Genomic DNA, 21,236 nt, shown 5'->3' with positions numbered 1-21,236 from the left:
GCTCTTGAGCTCCCACACCACTTTATTGTGGAGAAATAGTCTGATTCAGATTTTTGCTCTGCCTCTGCCTTAAAGTGGAGCCAAAGGCAAATGCAAAAACGTTCTGCAGTCTTCAAAAGTAGCTATTTTAAGGCTGTCCTTCCTTTTTTTTTTTCCTATTTAAGCTTAATAGACATATTTTGCCTCAGGGGAAAGGGCAACATATAACCTATTAAAAAAACCATTCATCTTTTCTCAGAAAATCAATTCATTGGTGCACTAGAAACAGAATAGAAAGTGCTCTGATCAGAGTAATCCTCAAAAGGAGTACTTGGAATTTAATAGTGTTTGAAAATGGAATTTTTGTGAGTTTTCTTAGTGCTTGGTCTCAAGCCTCTTCTCAAAACTCAGTATAAATGCATCACCTGCAGAAGATTTAACTGCAGAGACATAGCTCCTCTAAACCAGCTACATATGTTTGTTTGCCTAAACATGTCTTTTATTCTGTAAGAACTTACTAGATCAAGTTATTTATCCCAGTTTTCAAAGGTAAATACTTGCAAAATGCTCTTCTATGTAAACAGGTTTTAGTTGTGTATCTTAAATAAAAAAAACCCAACAAAACCCCAAAACCTCTAATGTAAAATCAGTAAATTCCTGCTTATAGAGAAGAGAATGGCAAAACTGTGATCGTTTCTATTACAATCCAGAGCTATAGTCTCTGAGACTGCAAGGTGAAGTAAATAAGCTATATTTATCATGAAATTAAGTATTTATGCACCTGAGCCCTCACCCTTGAATACTGTAACACTGTCACACTGACATTTTCTGCTATATTTTTAGCCTTGGATATTGACAGGTAGCAAGGACAGCAAAGAAGAACCTTCTAATACACATTCTCCAACAAGAGCAAGAGTTAGAGGCCTGTGCTTGTTTATTTTTGGATGAGAGGTATGTAGTTAGCTGTATGAAAGGCTGCTTTCAATTCAGAGATATCACTGGATTTCTGTTCAAGAGTCAGGGCAGCACTTGATGCCTGACCCCTCCCCATTCCTTGAAGAAGTGGATTTGCACAGCTACTGTTGGTATACTTGTCCTTTTAACTTATATTTTCCAGAATAGGTTAAAATGGGATAGAGGGACAGACTTAAAATGTATTAAGTTCCATCAAACAAAGTCTTCACTCACAATAACCTATTTAATTTATTACATGAACAATTTTGACATGTATTTCACAGAACTTGAAATGGAACATGCTGCTGCTGTCTCTGCCCCAAGTGCCGTGATGAAATCTGATACTTTTCTGCACATCATATTTTCGTCTCTTGAAGCAATCTAGGTCACTGAGTCACCTAACCAGATGTTCATGGGATTTCTTAAAAGCTTCGAACATGACACTTCAAATTATTATGCTCCAGCTGCTTTGCTGTAAACAGATGAAGTCCAACTAAGCATTAGGCAATGATTGAAAGACAATCCATTAATCAATCCATTACACTGCCTCCTGGAAATGCATGATGAAAAAGGATGGCACGAGAAGATGAAAAATGTACATGAGGAGTATATAATTATATAACTCCTTGAAAGACCACACTGAAATCCTCAGACAGTCACTAACTACTTTAGAAGAGAACTTAAAACTTGCACCTTAGTTCTCTAAAAGGACACCTGAACTGCAGCCATTCAAGGCCAGAGAGTCTGTTGCTGTGTAGAGTGGCCACTTCATGGTAAATGCCTAAAAACTGAAGACCGTGCTTCAGTGAGTGTACAACTGCATAAATACTTGTAAGAAAATGGTATAAACCATCTGCTAGCTTACAGTAATGGTAAATAATACTGTCCCTGCTCAGTAAAACAGAGAATTTAACGCCAGCTATGTAAGATACCAGCACTGGCTGACTGTACAAATTGTAAAAAGTGTTTGAATGAACTGCATTAACATTAGGACATACATGAACATACACAGAAGAGAGTTTCCAGTGACCAGAAATGCTTCTCTAGGATTCCTGTCCTAGCAACCTCCATCCAGGACCTGGCCTCTCTGGAAGCACAAGGGCTGCAGTAGTTGAAAAAACATCTTTTACTCAGGTCACACACTTTAATATAGTGTTACATATTTATCAAATTGTACAGGAAATAAATTAGTTGAATTAGTTGAATTTTTATCCTTTTTATTTGTAAAACAGACCCAAATCAAGAAAATGTATCATATTTATACACAGCTGGTATTTTACATACAAAATATTCTTATACTTACACATTTTATTAATATAAACTAATACTTTTTTTGATGGGGACAAAATAGAAATAGTGAAAATATCTGAACATGGAACAACCAGGATTACCACATTAACTGGCAACTGCCCATCCTTTTTAAATTACTATATATATATATATTTTATATATGTGTATACAGGCTCATTTCATGTTTGTGTATGGGCCAAAAAGAAAAAAATCCTTGCACTTAAGCACTGTCCGTGTCTACATGGTATAATCTTTATATTCTTCTGTTTTTTATGCATGCTCAGCCACATGCTTGTATGAGAGAAAACACACATTTACTAGCTGGTCCCTGAAGAACACAATACATAAATACACACACAGAGATCTAACTATTTCATATCTGACTTAAATGCTAGTTTCAACCAATATTGCAGGTCCTCAGGGACCTAAGGAGTACATTCTGGCTTTCATCTTCTCTTTGCCCTAAATAAGTAGCTTTGATTGAGATACAACATCAATGTATGTGCTTTAGAACTCTTAAGGACTTGCAGCCACTGAAACTTCAAACTAATAATGTACTGATTTATTGGGAAAGCATTCCTTCCAACCACCAAATGGCTATCATCATCTACTTTGAATTTTCTTTATAATTGCTGCTTCTTGCTTCTAGCAGCAGGTTTTTCATATATGTTAAGTGTAATAACCATGCTCATCACCCTCCCCAGTCTCCTCTCTGGAGCAGTGCAGGCTTCAGAGGTTCTTAGGGCTACATTTCCTGGAGTGATGATTTTTTCCCTCCACTGAGTCCATCTCTTTCTTGAAAGAGGAGACGAAAAGTGTAGCACCCTAAGTTACACATTTCTGCTGCCATAGGAACTACTCCTATGTACCTGCTCTACAGCACAGGTGTGTAACTGGCAGGGCCTGAGGACAGGGAGAAGGCAACAGCCTCCACCTTTCAACTGCCATCACACTTGCCAGTCCAGCAGAAAGTTAACTCCATATTTGGTATTATGGTCTGGTTTTCAGATGGGTGGCTTGGTTTTTCTGGGTTTTTTTTGTTTTTTTCCCTGGCCCCTTTTCTAACTTGCTCAATATTTTAACTCTAAATTTCCTCACCTACACATCCCTGAAGTCTGAGCTTTAGCATAGTCTTCACATCTGACTGGTCTGTCAAGATCACCTACAGAGGTACTTACTATGTCAGATCCTGAACAGCCCATTGTAAAAACCTTATCAGTACAGCCTTCCCTTTTAAAAAACACCAATAATTGCTCTCACACTGTATTTTATAGGTCTTTCCTGTATCTGCCCTGTAAGAATTCAGCTAGACCCACTCTGCCATCAGTCTTACCAGCACAGTTGTAATTATCTGAAAAGGAAAGAAAGAACAGCTTGAATTTGAGCACCACCAGGGAATGCCCACTCTGTTCCAGCCCTCCAGTCATTCACTGAAGTGGAAAGGGGTCTTAAAGAGAAGGGAAGAAAAGTATTATATGAACTGGGGGGAGAGAAGCAAATGCTGGAAAAAGATGCTTTTCCTGTCCTATGGAATGAAACACATTAATGCTATACACTAAACATACAAATCAAACAACTTACTACTCAAATTTTTCACAAAGGAATCACTATAAGACAAATCAGAAATCAAAAATATTCAGGCATGTTCTACGGTCTGTGAAAAAGGAAAAATTTCAATGGTAGTTGAATTTATGGAATAACCTCAATATTCCTATTATTAAAAACTGTAAATTTATTACTAATAAAATAGAAGACATACAGTATGACTAGAGTATTGCTCAGTGCAAATCTGCCTCTGGACATGAGAGACTGCAGTTAAGATCAGAATGCAATTCAATTTATACCCATTACAACAATGATTTTCAATAACATTTGCTATACATAACTTCGAATATTAAAATTCTGCTGGCTCTACCTAGTCATATGTTCCAACAGCTGTCTGTCACTCTGAATCCACTGGAATCAGGTGCAGGAATAACAACCCCTTGCTTCTGCAGCTCACGTAAAACATCTAGTATTGAATCCAATTCAATTCGAAATTTCTCCAGTTCCTGATTCTTCTGCTGTGCCAGCCTTCGCCACTTCTCAACCTCCTGGGTCTGCCTTACTTCAGAAATGTGCTGTGTCAGTTGGGTTGCCTGAAAATTAGAAGAAAGTCAGCACTGTGACTCCCTACACCAATACTCAGCCAGTGCTTCCACTTTGCAAAAATCTGTCACATCATTTTATCTGATGCTCAGTATCAAAGCTGAATGCTCACATTGTGGGCATAGGTAGAAGCAATTTTTTCTGAATATTAAAAAAATCATTCTGACAGCAATAAATTCCTTTAGATAACTGCATTAATGACAGAAGGGTAGGATTGATTATTGACTAATGAGCCCGAGGAGAATTTAACTTACCGTCTCCAAAGCAGCAGTTAAATTTGAATATTTAAGACAAAGCTGAGCACATAACATAAAACCCTCTATAAATCAAAACTGACTTTTTGAATTGCCACTTAAATGTGGGAATTAAAATAATGCTCTGCAAAATAAACTCAATCTCAATGACATGTTGTACCCTACTACTCTACTTCTAAAAACCACAAGTTCCATGAATAACCAGAAATTGTTCTGTAGTCACAAAGATCTCATGCTGCTACAGATAAAGGTCTGAATAACTTTAACAGGAATCCCTGACATAATCTTATTAAACAACAAAACACAACACAAGTAGTGTCATAAGATATCAAAATCTCCTCACCACAATCAGGTACAACAGATTCTTTAAAGAATCACTTCCACTTAAATAGTCACCTTTCACTTAAAGGCCAAAATTATCATATTTGCAATTTGATACTAAGGACAATCTACACTCTTTGTTTTGCTATAATTCATTTGGGCAACTGTTCAATGGCCCAGTGCTGATGGTTAAAGGAATAAAACTAGGACAAAACAAAACCCAAAGCTTAATACATAACAAGGGCAGGAGCACCACAAAAAGATGAAATTATTTTGTGCTAATTATGTATACTGTTATTTCTTATTCAAAAACCCCAAAAATATTACAAAACTTCTTAGTAAATACTATTGGCATTCAGTGGAGCTAGATCACAGAGTAGGCAGCAGCAAACACTTTACAGAAATGGTAAAGACATCCTCACATTATATAAAAGAAAATTAAGGGAAAAAAAATGAACTGTATTACAGTCACCTATAGCAGCACAGAATGTGAACAAAAATCACAGTGAAAGCAACAGTGACGACAGGATTTGTTTTTAATCTAGTGACTTGTTTTATGCACAGGTTTTTTTTGAAAGAAAATAACCATCTGATATAGAAATGTACAGAACAAATCCTTCTACAACAAAAAAATCTGTATATTAAAAGCATATTCCTTGAGATTTGGTTTTAAAATTGAAAATAAAACAAGGTTTTTCTATACTTTTAATGTAGCTTTTCTGAATAGGGCTGCTAGGACTAGATAATTACAGTTCAATTGAGGAATATATCACAGTTTAGACTCTGCATTCAAAACTCTTGTCAGTTTTCAGTAGCTCACTTTCATTGTGTAACTGAAGTATGAAATAATGATATTGACTCCAGAGGTCACACTGTCCGACCCTGTGGAACAGCAAGGCCTTCTTAGACCAAGCTGGAAGGAAGTTACACAAATGATCTTAATTACCAGAGCAGGGTCGAGCTGACCAGGCCTGCACCTACATTCACTTGCATTAGGAGCGACATCAGCAAAGAAAAAAACATGGCTTTATAAAAGCTACTTCTCTCCTGCAGTGTGAGCTAAATAAGCCTGAATAAATACCATAAAATTACAATTAAACCAATAAATTGCTCTTGAGAAGTAAATGCAAGATGTACCTTTTGAATTTCATGCTCTCTTTCTGCATGTCTGCTCTCTATATGCTTGATTTTCTTTTCCAGGGACAAGAAATGTTTCATTTCAGGACTCTGGCTCTCCCTAGCCTCTCTCAGTTCTTCCAACAGTTTTGTCACCTACAGTCAAAAGAGAATTGATGAAAATTGTTATCATTGTGCTAGGCAGGGTATATAACAGATTCCTTTAAAAATGTATTTGCATTGTTTAATCATTACATTCAAAAGTTGTAGAAAGGCAGACATAAAAGAGAAATCTCCTTTGTTCAAGGGCTTTAACAGGGACTCAGGGACTTATATTAGGATTTTTCATTTCTAAGAAGTAGCCTGAGGATGTGAAAGTCTAGTCTCTTTGATAAATCCAGTTCTGTTAATAATGTTATGAAGAGATTGTGTTCTGTCACATTTTATACTTCATACAATGAAAGTTAACAGAGAATATTATGATAAGATGTTCTTACACAACCCCTTCTCACACTCAAGATAAAGACCAAATATAAAAGATACCAGTGTATTTGTAAGGACTAAATTACAGTAATTTCACGAATACAAGCCGCACCAATTTGACCAAAATTTTGGTGGAAACCCGGAAGTGCGGCTAATATTCCGGGGCGGCTAATCTATTAACAAAATTCTAAAAGCTGCCAACACGGAAGTGAGAGCCCGCGGCAGCCCCAAGCCAAGCTGGAGCCCGGCCGGCCCCGGCAGAGGTGGGAAAGCCTGGCAGAGGCGGGGCCAGCAGTGTCGGGGGCGGGCGGCAGAGCCTGAGCCAGCAGGGCGGGGGAGCCCGGGAGAACTGGGGCTAGCAGTGCAGGGGAGCATGGCAGAAGCAGGAAGGCCGGCGGGTGGGGCTGCCTGGCAGCGGGGGAAGGCCAGCATAATCGGGGCCAGCAGCGTGGGGGTGCCCGGCGGTGCGGGGGCCTGCAGTGCCGGCCAGGGCGAGGAAACGCGGCGGCGGTGCAGACGGGAGGGGGCGGCCGGCGAGCGTGGGTGGCGGCGGCGGCAGCCCTGCCGGCGGGGCGAGCGAAAGCGGCGCTCGCGAAAGCGCCGCCCGGCGAGCGAAAGCGCCGCCGCGAGCCGCGAACCGCGAGCCGCGAAAGCGCCGCCGCGAGCCGCGAACCGCGAAAGCGCCGCCGCGAGCCGCGAACCGCGAGCCGCGAACGCGCCGCCGCGAGCCGCGAGCCGCGAGCCGCGAGCCGCGAGCCGCGAACCGCGAGCCGCGAAAGCGCCGCCGCGAGCCGCGAACCGCGAGCCGCGAACCGCGAACCGCGAGCCGCGAGCCGCGAACCGCGAGCCGCGGACCGCGAGCCGCGAACCGCGAGCCGCGAGCCGCGAACCGCGAGCCGCGAACCGCGAGCCGCGAACCGCGAGCCGCGAACCGCGAGCCGCGAAAGCGCCGCCGCGAACCGCGAGCCGCGAAAGCGCCGCCGCGAGCCGCGAGCCGCGAGCCGCGAGCCGCGAGCCGCGAGCCGCGAACCGCGAGCCGCGAACCGCGAGCCGCGAAAGCGCCGCGGGGCGGGCGCGGCGCGGGGCGGGCGCGGCGCTCGCGAGGCGCGGCGCGGGGCGAGCGAAAGCGGCAGCGGGGCGGGCGGCGAGCCCGGCGGCGGCAGCCCTGCCAGCCGGGCGAGCGAACGCGGCAGCGGGGCGGTGCTGACGGGAGAGGGGGGCCAGCGAGCCCGGCGGCGGCGGCAGCACCACCCGGCCAGCCCCGCCGAGCCGTGGCGCTGAGCTGGGCCACCCGGCCCCGTCGGCAACCATGAGCGGGCCGAGCCTGCCTGGCCCCGCCCCGAGCCAGTAAAGCCCGCTATGCCGCGATCCTGTTACTAATTGGCCAATTTGTGAAAGCTGCGCACGGATTCTCGCTACGAACGAAAGTGCGGCTAATATTCGGGGTGCGGCTTATCTATTGACAAAGACAGCAACATTGTCGAGGCACCGGGGGTGCGGCTTATAATCCGTGCGGCTTGTATTCGTGAAACTACTGTAATTAAAGACATGCTGCTAAGAGAGAGGATTACAAGCCTGTATGTAAGTTTAATAATTACCAGGTAAAACCAACTTGACAATGACCTGAAACTGATTTCCTAATCCTCCAGAAAGTCAGGGAAGTTTTCTTATAAAGCCCCACTGGTTTATTTCCACTCTTAGCCTATTTTAAGTAACTTGATATTCCTTAATTTAACATCCAAAGTATTTTTTGGTCACTCATTTTAATGTGTATAAGTAAACTAAAGGGAAAACTTTGACATCTTTTACTTTTATCATAGTCCTTAGCTCCCCTCAGCCAATATAATTGAGAGCTGTTAGCCCTCTTCAAGCACTCAGCTGTCCTTGGCTCTCTGCTGTGAATTCAAGTAGCTGGAAGCATTTTATCTTCATAAGATGTTGTCACACTTACTGCAAAGTGACTGTAAGGTAGCTTACTGTTATTTCCATTTTAAGGTGGCTTTCTAAAGTAACGAGGCCTATGTCAGTACATTTTTGCCTGTCCCTTACTTCAGCAGCTTTGAAGCTGTTCAGCCACGTTTGTTAGAGGAACAGAAGTCTTCGCTTCAAGGGGTCTGTGCAACTGACTGCTTGGCTGCTAAGTTGCCCCTCTGAAGGGAAGGGCTGATGTGTGGTCTCAGGTATATAATTAATACAATTAAAAAATCATAGTGGAAAGGTCTCACAGGGGAAAAAAGCCCCAGGAGGAAATGGGCTCTGTGTATGTTGCCAGTGACAGAACTACGTCAAATACAATGCAGTGCTATGTGCAAGCTGTTAAGGAAAAGAAGTACTCAGTTAATGGAAAACATCCATGAACAGCATTTCTGAGATCAGAATTCAAATAACAATCTTCCAAGAAGGCTCAGGAAAAACTTTGCCTTTTTGGATGTAGCACCATTTTAGACAGAGGATTCAATCCTATTACCAGTGAGGTGCCTTCCCCTATCACTACTATTTCCATTTGCAGGTTTGGCTGTCTTCTTTTCTCAGCAAAACTTATTTAACCACTTAATGCTTAAGATGTATTTTAAAAGCAGCACAGAAGTTGTGCTAGAGGGCAAAAGCAAGACTTTACATAGATATTTCTCTCTGTACAGTCTTGCAATGATTTCTGTAACAAAGATACTCCTTTACATTTTGTTCAATACCAGCACCTTGAAGTTGGCCTCTACCATGTGGGTCAGATTGGATGATCACTCTCTTAACCACCACTGTCAATAATCTGGAAAGCACTCACAGAGGAAACAAAAACATTTGTGTTATTGTACTCTCGCCCAGTTTTTCCAGGAAGAAGTATTACATACACTAACACCACTGGAATGAAACAAGTTTTGTAAGGAAAGCCAACATATGAACCCAAAGTCTCAGACTCTTTTCTGCAAACACAGAACTTGTATAATAGGACATCTTTTTTCTCCCCCTACAAACCCACAGTCTTATACAAATACATCACAACAGAGGTGGAATTTTGCATGTGTGAGATAAAATACCCAGATATATCTCAGTTTAGCGAGATTAAGATTAATCACTTTTAATAACCCTTGCAAGTTAGAATATTATCAAAATTAAGTTAAAATTGTGATGTTCATACATCAAGGCGATGGTGAATGAAGCATAGGCAGAATGCTGAGACAGGCTATAGCCTCTTCCTGAACAGGAGGTGGCAACAAAAAGACTAGCAGTACTTCAAGAACAAGAGAAGCATAGCCAATGATTCTAAAAGCTTGAGCTAGAAAGTGGACAGCAATTTGACACATCATTAACCCAAAAGCAAAGATAAGAACAAGCATAATTTTTAAATTATAAGCTACTGATAGAAGTAAAAGATTAGGGAAAAAACCTATATACTTTTCTCAAAACCATTGCATTTCATAACTTTTATAGCTAACTCTCTTCTTGAAACACATAAAGTTTCAGAGATAGCACAGGAGAAAGCCAAATATATAACTGCCTAAGTTAGTTTTATGACATGGAGAATGGAAAAAGAAAAGCTTTTGAAAATAGTAACAAAAAATCCTCTTAATAAAGAGGAATAAAGAAAAAGTCCTTAGGTCTGTTTACTTCCACTACCCACCATAACTCTCAGAGGATATGAAAACCTGGATTAACCTGCTGATCAAACTTGATTTTGTTTCTAGGACATATTTTACTATATATTAGTAGAGGCTTGACATGAATTAGGATGAAAACTCTTATTAGACTAAGGTACTCCCATTGAAATTTAAATATACCTCTTTTTGTAGGAGTTGCTCTCTTATCTGTGAAACTAGAAGAGCTTCTTGACGTCTCTCTTGTTCACCAAGTTGTTCTTGAAGATGTTTTATTAGTATCTACAAAAGGTTTAAAAATATTTTGTCATTAGCATACACACTCATGACAACATGTGTAAACCTGTGCAGAAATACAGAAAAAAATAAGCAGCACTGAGAAAGTTGGGGCTGTTCAGCCTGGAGAAGAGAAGGCTGTGGGGAAATCTCATAGCAACCTTCCAGTGTCTCAAGGGGCCTACAAGGAAGCCAGAGATATATCTGCTGTATCTTACCTCCTGTGTTGAAATTCTGTTCTTTAGTTCAGCTACTTTAGAAGTGGAATGTTCCTTTGCATGCTGGCAAACAATCTTCTCGACTTCCCTCTGGTGAGAATCCTTCAGAGATGCTATGTATTCTGCTGTGTCTTCCTGCATCCTGAACAGAGCAAGAGAAAAGAGATGTAATAAAGCCGCTACAGACAGTTCTTCAAAAATGCAGCAGATTCTCACTTGAAAACACTAAATAACAAAAATGTTAAAGGCGGCATATCACTGATATTTCATAACAAAACCTTGCAAGACAGGACCACCATTACTTCTATTGCTCTGAAAGGAGGAAAGGGAGGGAAACCTACAATGGTGGATATGTGTATAGTCTACCTAGAGGCTGTTAGGATACAGAAAATTCAGTCAATCACCTGCTGGTTCCTCTTATCAAAACAGTGTTGAGAAAACACATGCTTTTAAATCATAATGCAGCTATCTTCTTTTAGGTATATATTTTAGAAAATAATGTGTTGCAATCAAAATACACCAATGTCTTCTACTTTGATTGTGAAGGGATGTAAGGGAGACTAGGTGAAGTATAAGGTTTCTACAGTTGGCCAAGTAAATCCCACTGAAAGCATACCTCAGGTTTGAAGGAAAGAACATGGACTAAATATCAATGCTATATAACACAAAGCATCTAAGATATGATGATTTACACTGAGATATTTTACTTAAAAGCATAAGAAATTGTAGTATTAACAGAAGCATGAATACAGGTTTGCCTGTAGAAAAAACTGTGACAGTACACTGCTTAAAAAACCCCCAAAGTAACAAAAAAACCCCAAACGCCTCCCAAAGTCAGAAAACCTACAAATGAAGGCATAAGTAACTTCACACATGGCTGACATGTTAATGTGCTACTTCAATCCTACATTTGCCAACACCTTAAGAAGGTTTTTAAAGATATATGTTGAGCATTTACCTTCGCATGTTACTTTCAGAATAAGCCAGCGCTGCTTGAGATGTCACCCGCTGCTGGCTCATTTCTAGGGACAATCTCTCCAGCTCTTCTTTCAGATGTGCATTTTCTTGCAGAACTTCCAAGAGATGAGAATCAGAAAAGGTATGTGGTTGGTGTATTTTGTCATCACTGAAAATACTTCGATGGGGTTCAGTGTTGGAATTCCTTCTATCTGTTACTGAGGTATTCTTTTTCAAGACTTCTGTGGAGTTTCCATTAGTGTTTGTTTTATTTCTCAAATTATTATCAGACAACATCACCATCCTTTCTTTTTGAAGTTTCTCTACAGTTTTTGTGAGGTCTTGTATTTCTCTATTTTTGGTGACAAGTTCTTCATTTAGTTTTAACAACCTGTCTTTTGTGTTACCTTGTTTTATCTTAGAGTCCATGGACTCTAAGTCTTTATTATCATTTTTACTTCTGAGCTTTAATTGGGAATTTTGACTTTTAAGATTTTCAATTTCTGTTTGGAGGTTTCCAACAGTGATCTGATGGGTCTCCTTTAGATTCTGAAGCTCCTGTTCAAGTTCTGTAGAAGTGGCTTTATCACCATTCAGTTTTGGTGTTTCATTCATAAATTCATAGGCAAGTAGTTGCTCAAGCTCTGCAAGTCTTTGTTCATACTGTATCTATGAGGGGAGTAGAAAGCAGGGACAAAAAAGCAATTGCAGAAGTGTACTGTTATTATTAGCTCTTCCTATTACTCTTTAAAGTTACTGCCTATCTGAAGGAACATTTCAGAAGACAGGATACAAATCATGATTACTAACAAACTACTCAATCAGTTCAGAAACTAGTGAGTGAAATAATTAAATCTGCTGTAAAACAGAATTACTCAAAACATTTACGACAAAATAATCTAATCACAATGGATGCAGTAACTATGGGATAGAAAATTATATTGACAAGAAAATATTTCATTTTTATGTAAATGAGTTCTCTTCAGATGCTACCAATGTTAATTTTGTCATTATGTACTTGTTATATGTCAGCTGGTAAACATTCATGCCACGTGTTCAAAATTTGACTTCACATTTTTCAAAACCTCTCAGTTTTTAACAAAAGATATTTCTTTTTATGTATTTATAAGTATAAAGACAGAAGTATGAATTCAGAGAGATGCAGGATCTTTCCTCCTAATGAGCTGAGGAAACCTTCCTAATTGTTTGGATGGCCTTTGAGGAAAGTATGATGAGCGACTCATGGAGAAAAGGTGGAACAACTGGCCAATGCTTTCCTTTCTTGCTCGTAAAGCACCTGTGCAGTTCACCTTTTCCTTGAAGTAAATGCCAGACTTCCATGGTTCCTAACCTGAGTCTTCAGGCTCACTATCATGTAATTTTTGGACAGCATGTTTAGTGGTTCCCAATGCTCCCTGCAAAAGTGCTCAGTCAGCAGACCTTTGAAATCACAGTCTTTGGTACAGCAAGGAACTAGATAAGCAGCTACTCTGACCCACAGAGTGCAAACCACTTAATTGTAAGAACTGAATTATTATGCCTCGAAAACACGTGCCCTTTGTTTCAAAACTCCCCTAGCAATTTCAGTGCTATTTTTATCTTAGGTGCTGAAGGTACTGAAATTCTGGGTCTAAATTCTTTTGAGTATTTTTTTTTTCCTTGAATGTACTCTTTGCCTTCAGTTTTAACCACTACCCTGTGTTGGACTCCAGTTGCCTTGTGACTGTTACTTGCAAAAGTGAACTACGCAACTTTTACCTTAATTTTGTGAAACTGTTGTTCCATGGTACGGAGGCTTTTCTTAGCTTCATCATCTTTACCTTCAAGTTCTGTTTCTAATTTCTTTATTCTTCTCTCCAAAAATTCGACTGTGCTTGTTTTAGCTGAAAGATCATTTGTTTTCTCAGCAGCAGCAGCAGCATAAATTAAAGCAGGCAAAGAATTTGGATACCTTCTTTTTAGAATTCCTTCCATTTCTCTGATCTATTCATAAGAAAATTAAGTCAAAGGTCAAAAGCAATAAAGATCTAATGAAAAGGGAACAGAAATAAGTGACAGAATGTTAACAAATTTCATTCCTTTAAGGTGGAAGAAGGAAAACTATAGATGCATATACTGAGAATCATTTTATATTCCTCACATTTATGTTTTTGTTTACAGAAAAGCAAGACTCATCATCTCTTACTAACTTACACATGATCTTAAAATATTGTTCTGGTCTTCAGATTGCCTTATGTCAATAGTCTAAAGAAAGTTAAAAAAGGGATTTGAGTATGGCTCTGAATGCTGTGACAATACTTTATTTCTGGATTTGCATTCACATTCTGCTTTTCCAACTGTTATCAATATTTCATAGTGACATTGGCACTATTCTCCCAATAACAGATTGTATGCCTTTTATTTTGTAGTCTGCAATAATGTAAAACTAATACTTTGCATGGAACATTAATAACAAGCCCCTCTCTTATCTATGGACAAGATATTCACATCAGAATTCTGCAAAGGCTCTTGCCCGTGAGTCCCTAATTAATCCCTAATTAATGCAACTGCCACCTCCTAAAGTTCAGGAAGGCTCACTTCCACTTGATGTTCCTTTAGTAGAAACATGGATTCTAAGGTCTCAACTCCCACAGTTTTCATGAATCTTGTAGAAATCCAACGGAATCAAAACCCCTACTCTTGAATCAGCTTAGTTGAAATTTGTCATGCTGTTAAGGAATTACTGAGGGTGGACAGGAGTCTTAGAAGATAAACAGCAAACTTTGGCTTTTTCCTTTTGAAGAAACTCTAAACATTATGGTAAAAGATTTTAAAAGGGATATCATCTTGTTGGAATACAGCAGCAAGAAGTGCTCTAAGTAAATAATTGTAGTTTTTTGTGTTTATGAGTGTTCAATAACACAAGTTACTTTATCACAGAACTTTGTGCTATACTTTATCCTTATGAAAGCACTGGGGTTTTAAGAGACCTTTATCTGAAACAAAGGTTAAAGGAAAGAAAGTTCTTTTATTGCCTACTTGTCGTTCAAGATCCTGAATTCTTTTAGCATCTGCTGCTCTGTCTCGCAAGCGTTTCTTCTGTTGCACACACTGATCTCCTGCTTCAGCTCTGAGCTTCTCAACCTGTCCAATTTGCAAGGAGACAAATTGAAATATGTATTCAGGGAAATTGCCCTGAAAAGCATTTCAAACACACATGATAAAATGGAAGTATTCTGCCACTTAAAAACTCGTAATGGCAAGTTCTGTATTAAATGATTCTTCAGACTCTTAACCCCCATGACAGCCTCCTTCTCCGAAGTAACTGATATGGAAATCTAAAAGAGAATTTCAGCTCTGGGACACTCTTGTCTTCGCACCAGTAAAACTGTTTCTTTCTTTCATACTGCCAGCATGCGGGCTTCATTAAAAAGCTGTCATACAAAGTATTACAGTTCATTCCATGCTTCAGGATTAGTTTAGGAAATGGTTTGTGATTTGCAATGCTACACTATGTCATGAGATACAGAAACAGCCAAAAGGCAATATTATGTTGTGTGCACATAAAAGCTGAGTCCCAGAACCAGGGAAAGGACCTGGATAACTCATGGTCCCGCACTCCCATGAAGTCTGGCCATGAGGAATCAAAGTTACCATCTAAAATTGAATTTCCTACCTTTATTAGCCACTATGATCTCTGTATAGCAATATTATACCCAAGATATTTAAAAATATTCCTATCTTGAATTCTCTCTCACATTGGTAATATTAGCATAAGTCATGCTTTTATGCCAGCATTTTATAGTTTGACTGATTTGATTATTTCTGTGAAGTCAGAGCTCTAGGTATCAGAATTTTTAGATACCAATCCAGGCTAGAGAAAATGTCAATAAAAATATTTTCTTTCACAGGGATGATATATTGATCAAAGTTTGATATGGTGGTGTCTGTCCCTGGTGGCTCCTTCAGAATCACCTCCTTTAATCTGCAATCTTTCTAATAAAACATCATAAAAAAAAATCCAAGATCATTTATATTTTAGCACCAGTAAAATTTTTTAATTTTGTGAATCCTAAGTCAATGCACTGACAAATCTCAGCAGTATTCAAGATTCCTGTATTAGATTAGTTTGCTTTATATTTTGAGTGTTTTGTGTTTTACCTCCCTACTACAGTAACCAGGGATTTTTTCCTAAGAAAGAATTTAGAACTGGTACTTAAGAGGAAAAACAAAGTGTTGCCTAAGTTACTATGGAGCAAAAAGGAGGAAAAGAGAATGAGAAGAGGGGTGTTCCTATCAGTTAATGTAACAATATACTTATTTCCCTTAAGTCAAGAAATTCGAAGGTTTTAGGGAAACATGTTACTTTTGTTCCCAGAAGCATAGCCAAGGTGTCCAATAGAACCAATCTAATATACCAAAAAAAAAGGAATTATTATGAAGGAAATAATTACATTACACTCATCACTGGAAAAGAAAATTTTCAGTTCCAACTTCTTATATAAAGATAGATATTACCACCTCTAGTCTTAGTTTCTCAATTTCTTCTCTCGCATCTTTAAGACGGGCTGCATCTTTATCCAGAAGATCTTGATTTTCTGCATACCACTGAAGTCTTTTTTTTAAATGAGTAATTTCCTGTTTGTATGAGTCTTCCATAACTTTAAATTCATAAGACTTCTCACCTACAAGAATAAAACATTCTTAGAATTGTTTAATTAGTAATTATGTATTGAAGGAATAATTAGTCAACACTGCCTTCCTCAGCATTTTTCATACATTTACCGTTTTGACAATACTGTTACTGTAGTAGCTTTAAAACCAGATCCTAATTTGGACTTTAAAAGCAGCAATATTTGTAAAAACCCCTTTATTTCTCCCATACATAGCAGTACTCAATGGCCAATAGCTCACCACAGAAAGTACAGTAGTTTCACGAATACAAGCCGCACGGATTATAAGCCGCACCCCCGGTGCCTCGACAATGTTGCTGTCTTTGTCAATAGATAAGCCGCACCCCGAATATTAGCCGCACTTTCGTTCGTCGCGAGAATCCGTGCGCAGCTTTCACAAATTGGCCAATTAGTAAGAGGATCGCGGCATAGCGGGCTTTACTGGCTCGGGGCGGGGCCAGGCAGGCTCGGCCCGCTCATGGTTGCCGACGGGGCTGGGTGGCCCAGCTCAGCGCCACGGCTCGGCGGGGCTGGCCGGGTGGTACTGCCGCCGCCGCCGGGCTCGCTGGCCCCCCTCTCCCGTCAGCACCGCCCCGCTGCCGCGTTCGCTCGCCCGGCTGGCAGGGCTGCCGCCGCCGGGCTCGCCGTCCGCCCCGCTGCCGCTTTCGCTCGCCCCGCTGCCGCTTTCGCTCGCCCCGCGCCGCGCCTCGCGAGCGCCGCGCCCGCCTCGCGCCGCGCCCGCCCCGCGGCGCTTTCGGGGCTCGCGGGGCGCGGCTCGCGGCGGCGCTTTCGCGGCTCGCGGTTCGCGGCTCGCGGCGGCGCTTTCGCGGTTCGCGGCTCGCGGCTCGCGGTTCGCGGCGGCGCTTTCGCGGCTCGCGGTTCGCGGCTCGCGGTTCGCGGCTCGCGGTTCGCGGCGGCGCTTTCGCGGCTCGCGGCTCGCGGCGGCGCTTTCGCGGCTCGCGGTTCGCGGCTCGCGGTTCGCGGCTCGCGGTTCGCGGCTCGCGGCTCGCGGCTCGCGGTTCGCGGCTCGCGGCGGCGCTTTCGCGGTTCGCGGTTCGCGGTTCGCGGCTCGCGGCTCGCGGTTCGCGGCTCGCGGCTCGCGGTTCGCGGCTCGCGGCTCGCGGCGGCGCTTTCGCGGTTCGCGGTTCGCGGCTCGCGGCTCGCGGTTCGCGGTTCGCGGCTCGCGGTTCGCGGCTCGCGGTTCGCGGTTCGCGGCTCGCGGTTCGCGGTTCGCGGCTCGCGGCGGCGCTTTCGCGAGCGCCGCTTTCGCTCGCCCCGCCGGCAGGGCTGCCGCCGCCGCCACCAGGCTCGCCGGCCGCCCCCTCCCGTCTGCACCGCCGCCGCGTTTCCTTGCCCTGGCCGGCACTGCAGGCCCCCGCACCGCCGGGCTCCCCCACGCTGCTGGCCCCGATTATGCTGGGCTTCCCCCGCTGCCAGGCAGCCCCACCCGCCGGCCTTCCTGCTTCTGGCATGCTCCCCTGCGCTGCTAGCCCCAGTTCTCCCGGGCTCCCCCGCCCTGCTGGCTCAGGCTCTGCCGCCCGCCCCCGACACTGCTGGCCCCGCCTCTGCCAGGCTTTCCCACCTCTGCCGGGGCCGGCCGGGCTCCAGCTTGGCTTGGGGCTGCCGCGGGCTCTCACTTCCGTGTTGGCAGCTTTTAGAATTTTGTTAATAGATTAGCCGCCCCGGAATATTAGCCGCACTTCCGGGTTTCCACCAAAATTTTGGTCAAATTGGTGCGGCTTGTATTCGTGAAATTACTGTATTTAAACAGAATTGATCATACTCCTCCCATTTATGGACCAAGCATTTTCAGAAGAGACATGGAGGTAAATATTACTGCACTTAGCATTTGTGATGTCTGACACTGGAAATGAGAGAGTCCAATTTTGAGCCTTCTCTCATTAATTCAAACTGGAAAAAACTCTGATAAGAATGCTGAAAAAAATCCCAAGGCATAATTTATAGGTAAAAAATGGGCAAGATATAAATAGGAGACTAAGATGTAACACAATCTTTTCTTATGAACAGAGCTGTCACATAAAATTGAAATAATCTGTCTTCTATGGCCAGTGAAAGATGGGCAAGAAATAAAATTTAACGGGCCACAACAAAGAGTTTGGTTGGATACAGGAAGATACTTTCTAATAGAGTACCAAAAGTACTGCAGCATGTCCTTCACTGTATGCTTTTGTTAGAAGTTTAGACAATATTTGGAAATGCTCTAGATGCATTTCACTAAGAAACAAGTTTTTGTTACACATTTATTTACTGAAATGCAAAGTAAGCAAAATTATTCAACAAAATGAAGGTACTTTACTTGATGCAGATGCCATCTGGACTTTCACTAAATCTCTCTCTTTCTTGGCTTGGACCAAATCTACCTCAAGAGCTTGCTTATCTTGTTTTAGACGTCTTATCTCTTCTTGTAATTTAGCTTCTTCTTTCTGGGTTTTAGAGAAAACAGTAAAACATGAAAAACTGAACACATAATATCACACAAAACCCCTGAGTGTGCCTTTCATCATACAAAGAATAAATCACAACACTTGCATCCCACCACAGCAACAATAAAATCTTTTAATTTTGGTATTGCTATAGCAGAGCATGGAAAAACATATGCTAAACATTAAAAAAAAACCCAAACCCCGCATTTTTTAAGCCTTACTTAACTGTCATGGAAGTAGAAAACCTCTGCCTTTTGAGAGGGTCAGTAAAGAAAATGGCTTGACTTCTGAGACTGAAGACTGTAGATTAAATGGACAGATGTATTGTCCAACTTTATTACGTTCTACTTCTTGCCATTTTCTGCAGGCAGTCTCTCTTCTTTTGCTACACACAAGCACTAGCAAACTTCAAGACCAAGTAGGACAAAAGGTCTCAGTGCCAGAGCCACTTCTAAAGATGGAGCCCCTTGATCTTAGGTATGCACAGCAAAGATCATCTGGGAGGCTGAGATTTTGGGAGCAGCCAGTAAACAGACTGAGTGTCTAGGCAAGTGCATGTAGGTATGTTCCTGCTAGTGAGCTCCTATCCTAGCCTGCTGAATAGGCAACATCAGGCCTGTGTGCCTCAGGTCACATGTTTCCAGCAGTATTATTTGTATTTCTGTGCTACAAGCAAAGGCACTACTCTATTATCTTACAGGCTTGGTATATACCTACCCGTGCTGCCCGAAGCTCTGAAATCAATTCTGTGAAACTCTGATTTCTGGTTGTTTCAGAATCCTGCATGATTCGTGACTGGTTATTAGTCTTCTCTATCTTTTCTCTAAACAATAACAGCAAAAGCAGTTACGCAATGTGGTGAATCAGCATACTATCAATGGCTACTGAAAAATAATCACAGTCCCCTGCCCCCCAAATTGTACCACAAAGTCCATGGAGGTTCAAAACAATAAGAGAAGCAAATATGCACAACATTCGTATGCAAACAAAATTCACTGTAAGGCAAACTTGTTTATTTGGACTCCACAAAGGAAAGAAATAAAAATCTACCCTGCAACAGTGGAACTCATTTACAGGCCTCTCCAAAGCAAAGATCTGTAGATTAGAAGTACACACAAATCTAGGATGTTTTTCCTCATTGCTAGCACAGGATGTAAATCTCACAGGTGCTACAATGCAGTGAATAGAACAGTTTCTCCACTAGCAGAACCTCTTGTGACCCCTGATCTACTGTAACAGCATCAAAACATCTTAACATCAGCAGAGCCATAATATCAGAACAAGTGCAGGATAATGTATTATGCATTTTGATATGAATAAGAACATTGAAATATTTCCCAGGTGGAAGTCTCTAGTCTTCCCGTGGGTTTGCAAAACCATCAAGAAAACAAAGAATTAAGTGCCCATAACAAATCAATTCTCAAAAGAATAAACAAACCCACAAACCTGAGAAACACAGGAAAACATGCACCTGATAGACTCTGCAATGGTTCTTCATTAAAAAAAAAAATAAACAGCAGAAAACTCCAGAGATTTAAAGTCAGATATGTAAATGAGCCTACCTTAAGTGTATTAATTCAGACTTTAAGCACTGATTCTCCTTAAACATTTGTTCCTCGTTTTTTTTGTTTTGGATTTGTAGCTCTTTCATTTGTTTGTATAACCTCTCATTTTCCTAAGTTGAGACAAAGTAAAAGCATGTTCATAAATTACTGTTTTCCACAGTTAAAAAACAATTTTCTATGAATCACAGTTTCCCTGCTGAAACAGTGGAAGAAAAGAGTAAGTTTTCATAACTTCATGAGCTTCTAAAATGGATATCTACTTTCATTATCTACAATCTCATCCAAGTGTCTGCTCACTCTGCAGGAAGGAGCTAAGACAGATCCTCTACAAACTATCCCAACTATATCCTAAAAACGTGCTCATGGGTGGGTGCTGATAGATCAGAGCTCAGCCTACCCAACTCCAGTCCTGGGGATACAAACCATCATTGTTTGGGCTGCTCACAGCCATATTGGAAAGACACGGTGTTTATATCAAGGAAATATGCTGAGCATCAGCTGGAAGCTCATTGAGCTACCTACTGGATATTACAGCTGCAAGTATTCAGGATTATTCAGCTTGAATTATCTATTTCTCCACTTAACTTAGTAATACAAATCAGGCATGCTAATAAGGTTACCTTGAAATCTGCCAATCAGATCTTGAGAAAAACATTTTAAACCCCAAAATTTTTCAGATTTTAATGCTGCTTAAATGTACTAATTTTCAACTACATTTGGGCAAAAGGTTTGTGGTTCTTCATTGACCATAAAGTATTTTCCCAGTTCTCAACTGAAAAGTTACCAATTTTAACAATTTAGAACGTTACATGGAACTGTGGAAAAACAGTCCAAACTAGACACATGAAAGACTTCTTAAACCTGCCATACGTTTGCCCTTCACACTCAAATTCCATCCACCTTTTAGAAAACAAGATACCTGTTTTCAACAGAAAAGTAGTAACCATTAAACAATTTTGTTTCTGAAACTGGATAGAGGACAGATCAAA

General features: G+C 41.5%; 1 protein-coding gene across 5 annotated transcripts in view; it reads right to left on the bottom strand.

Annotated features, from left to right (window-relative positions):
• Nucleotides 1-3,935: 3,935 nt before the first annotated feature.
• Nucleotides 3,936-21,236, bottom strand: part of CEP162 (centrosomal protein 162) — a 44,314-nt gene continuing 27,013 nt past the window's right edge. For all 5 annotated transcript variants that reach the window (XM_033053934.2, XM_033053936.2, XM_033053935.2 and 2 more), the window contains 11 exons: nt 20,245-20,357; nt 19,400-19,505; nt 18,556-18,682; nt 16,087-16,250; nt 14,605-14,709; nt 13,345-13,569; nt 11,588-12,255; nt 10,630-10,771; nt 10,319-10,417; nt 6,084-6,218; nt 3,936-4,361 (listed from right to left, as the gene is read on the bottom strand). In XM_033053934.2, the coding sequence (XP_032909825.1) occupies nt 4,143-4,361; nt 6,084-6,218; nt 10,319-10,417; nt 10,630-10,771; nt 11,588-12,255; nt 13,345-13,569; nt 14,605-14,709; nt 16,087-16,250; nt 18,556-18,682; nt 19,400-19,505; nt 20,245-20,357 (2,103 nt within the window). In that variant the 3' untranslated portion in view covers nt 3,936-4,142. The remainder of the gene's footprint in view (nt 4,362-6,083; nt 6,219-10,318; nt 10,418-10,629; nt 10,772-11,587; nt 12,256-13,344; nt 13,570-14,604; nt 14,710-16,086; nt 16,251-18,555; nt 18,683-19,399; nt 19,506-20,244; nt 20,358-21,236) is intronic.

Source organism: Catharus ustulatus, chromosome 3 (genome assembly GCF_009819885.2).
Source record: "Catharus ustulatus isolate bCatUst1 chromosome 3, bCatUst1.pri.v2, whole genome shotgun sequence".
Classification (NCBI taxonomy): Eukaryota; Metazoa; Chordata; class Aves; order Passeriformes; family Turdidae; genus Catharus; species Catharus ustulatus.
The sequence above is the reverse complement of the archived record's forward strand: the minus strand, read 5'-3'. Positions and strand labels throughout refer to the sequence as shown.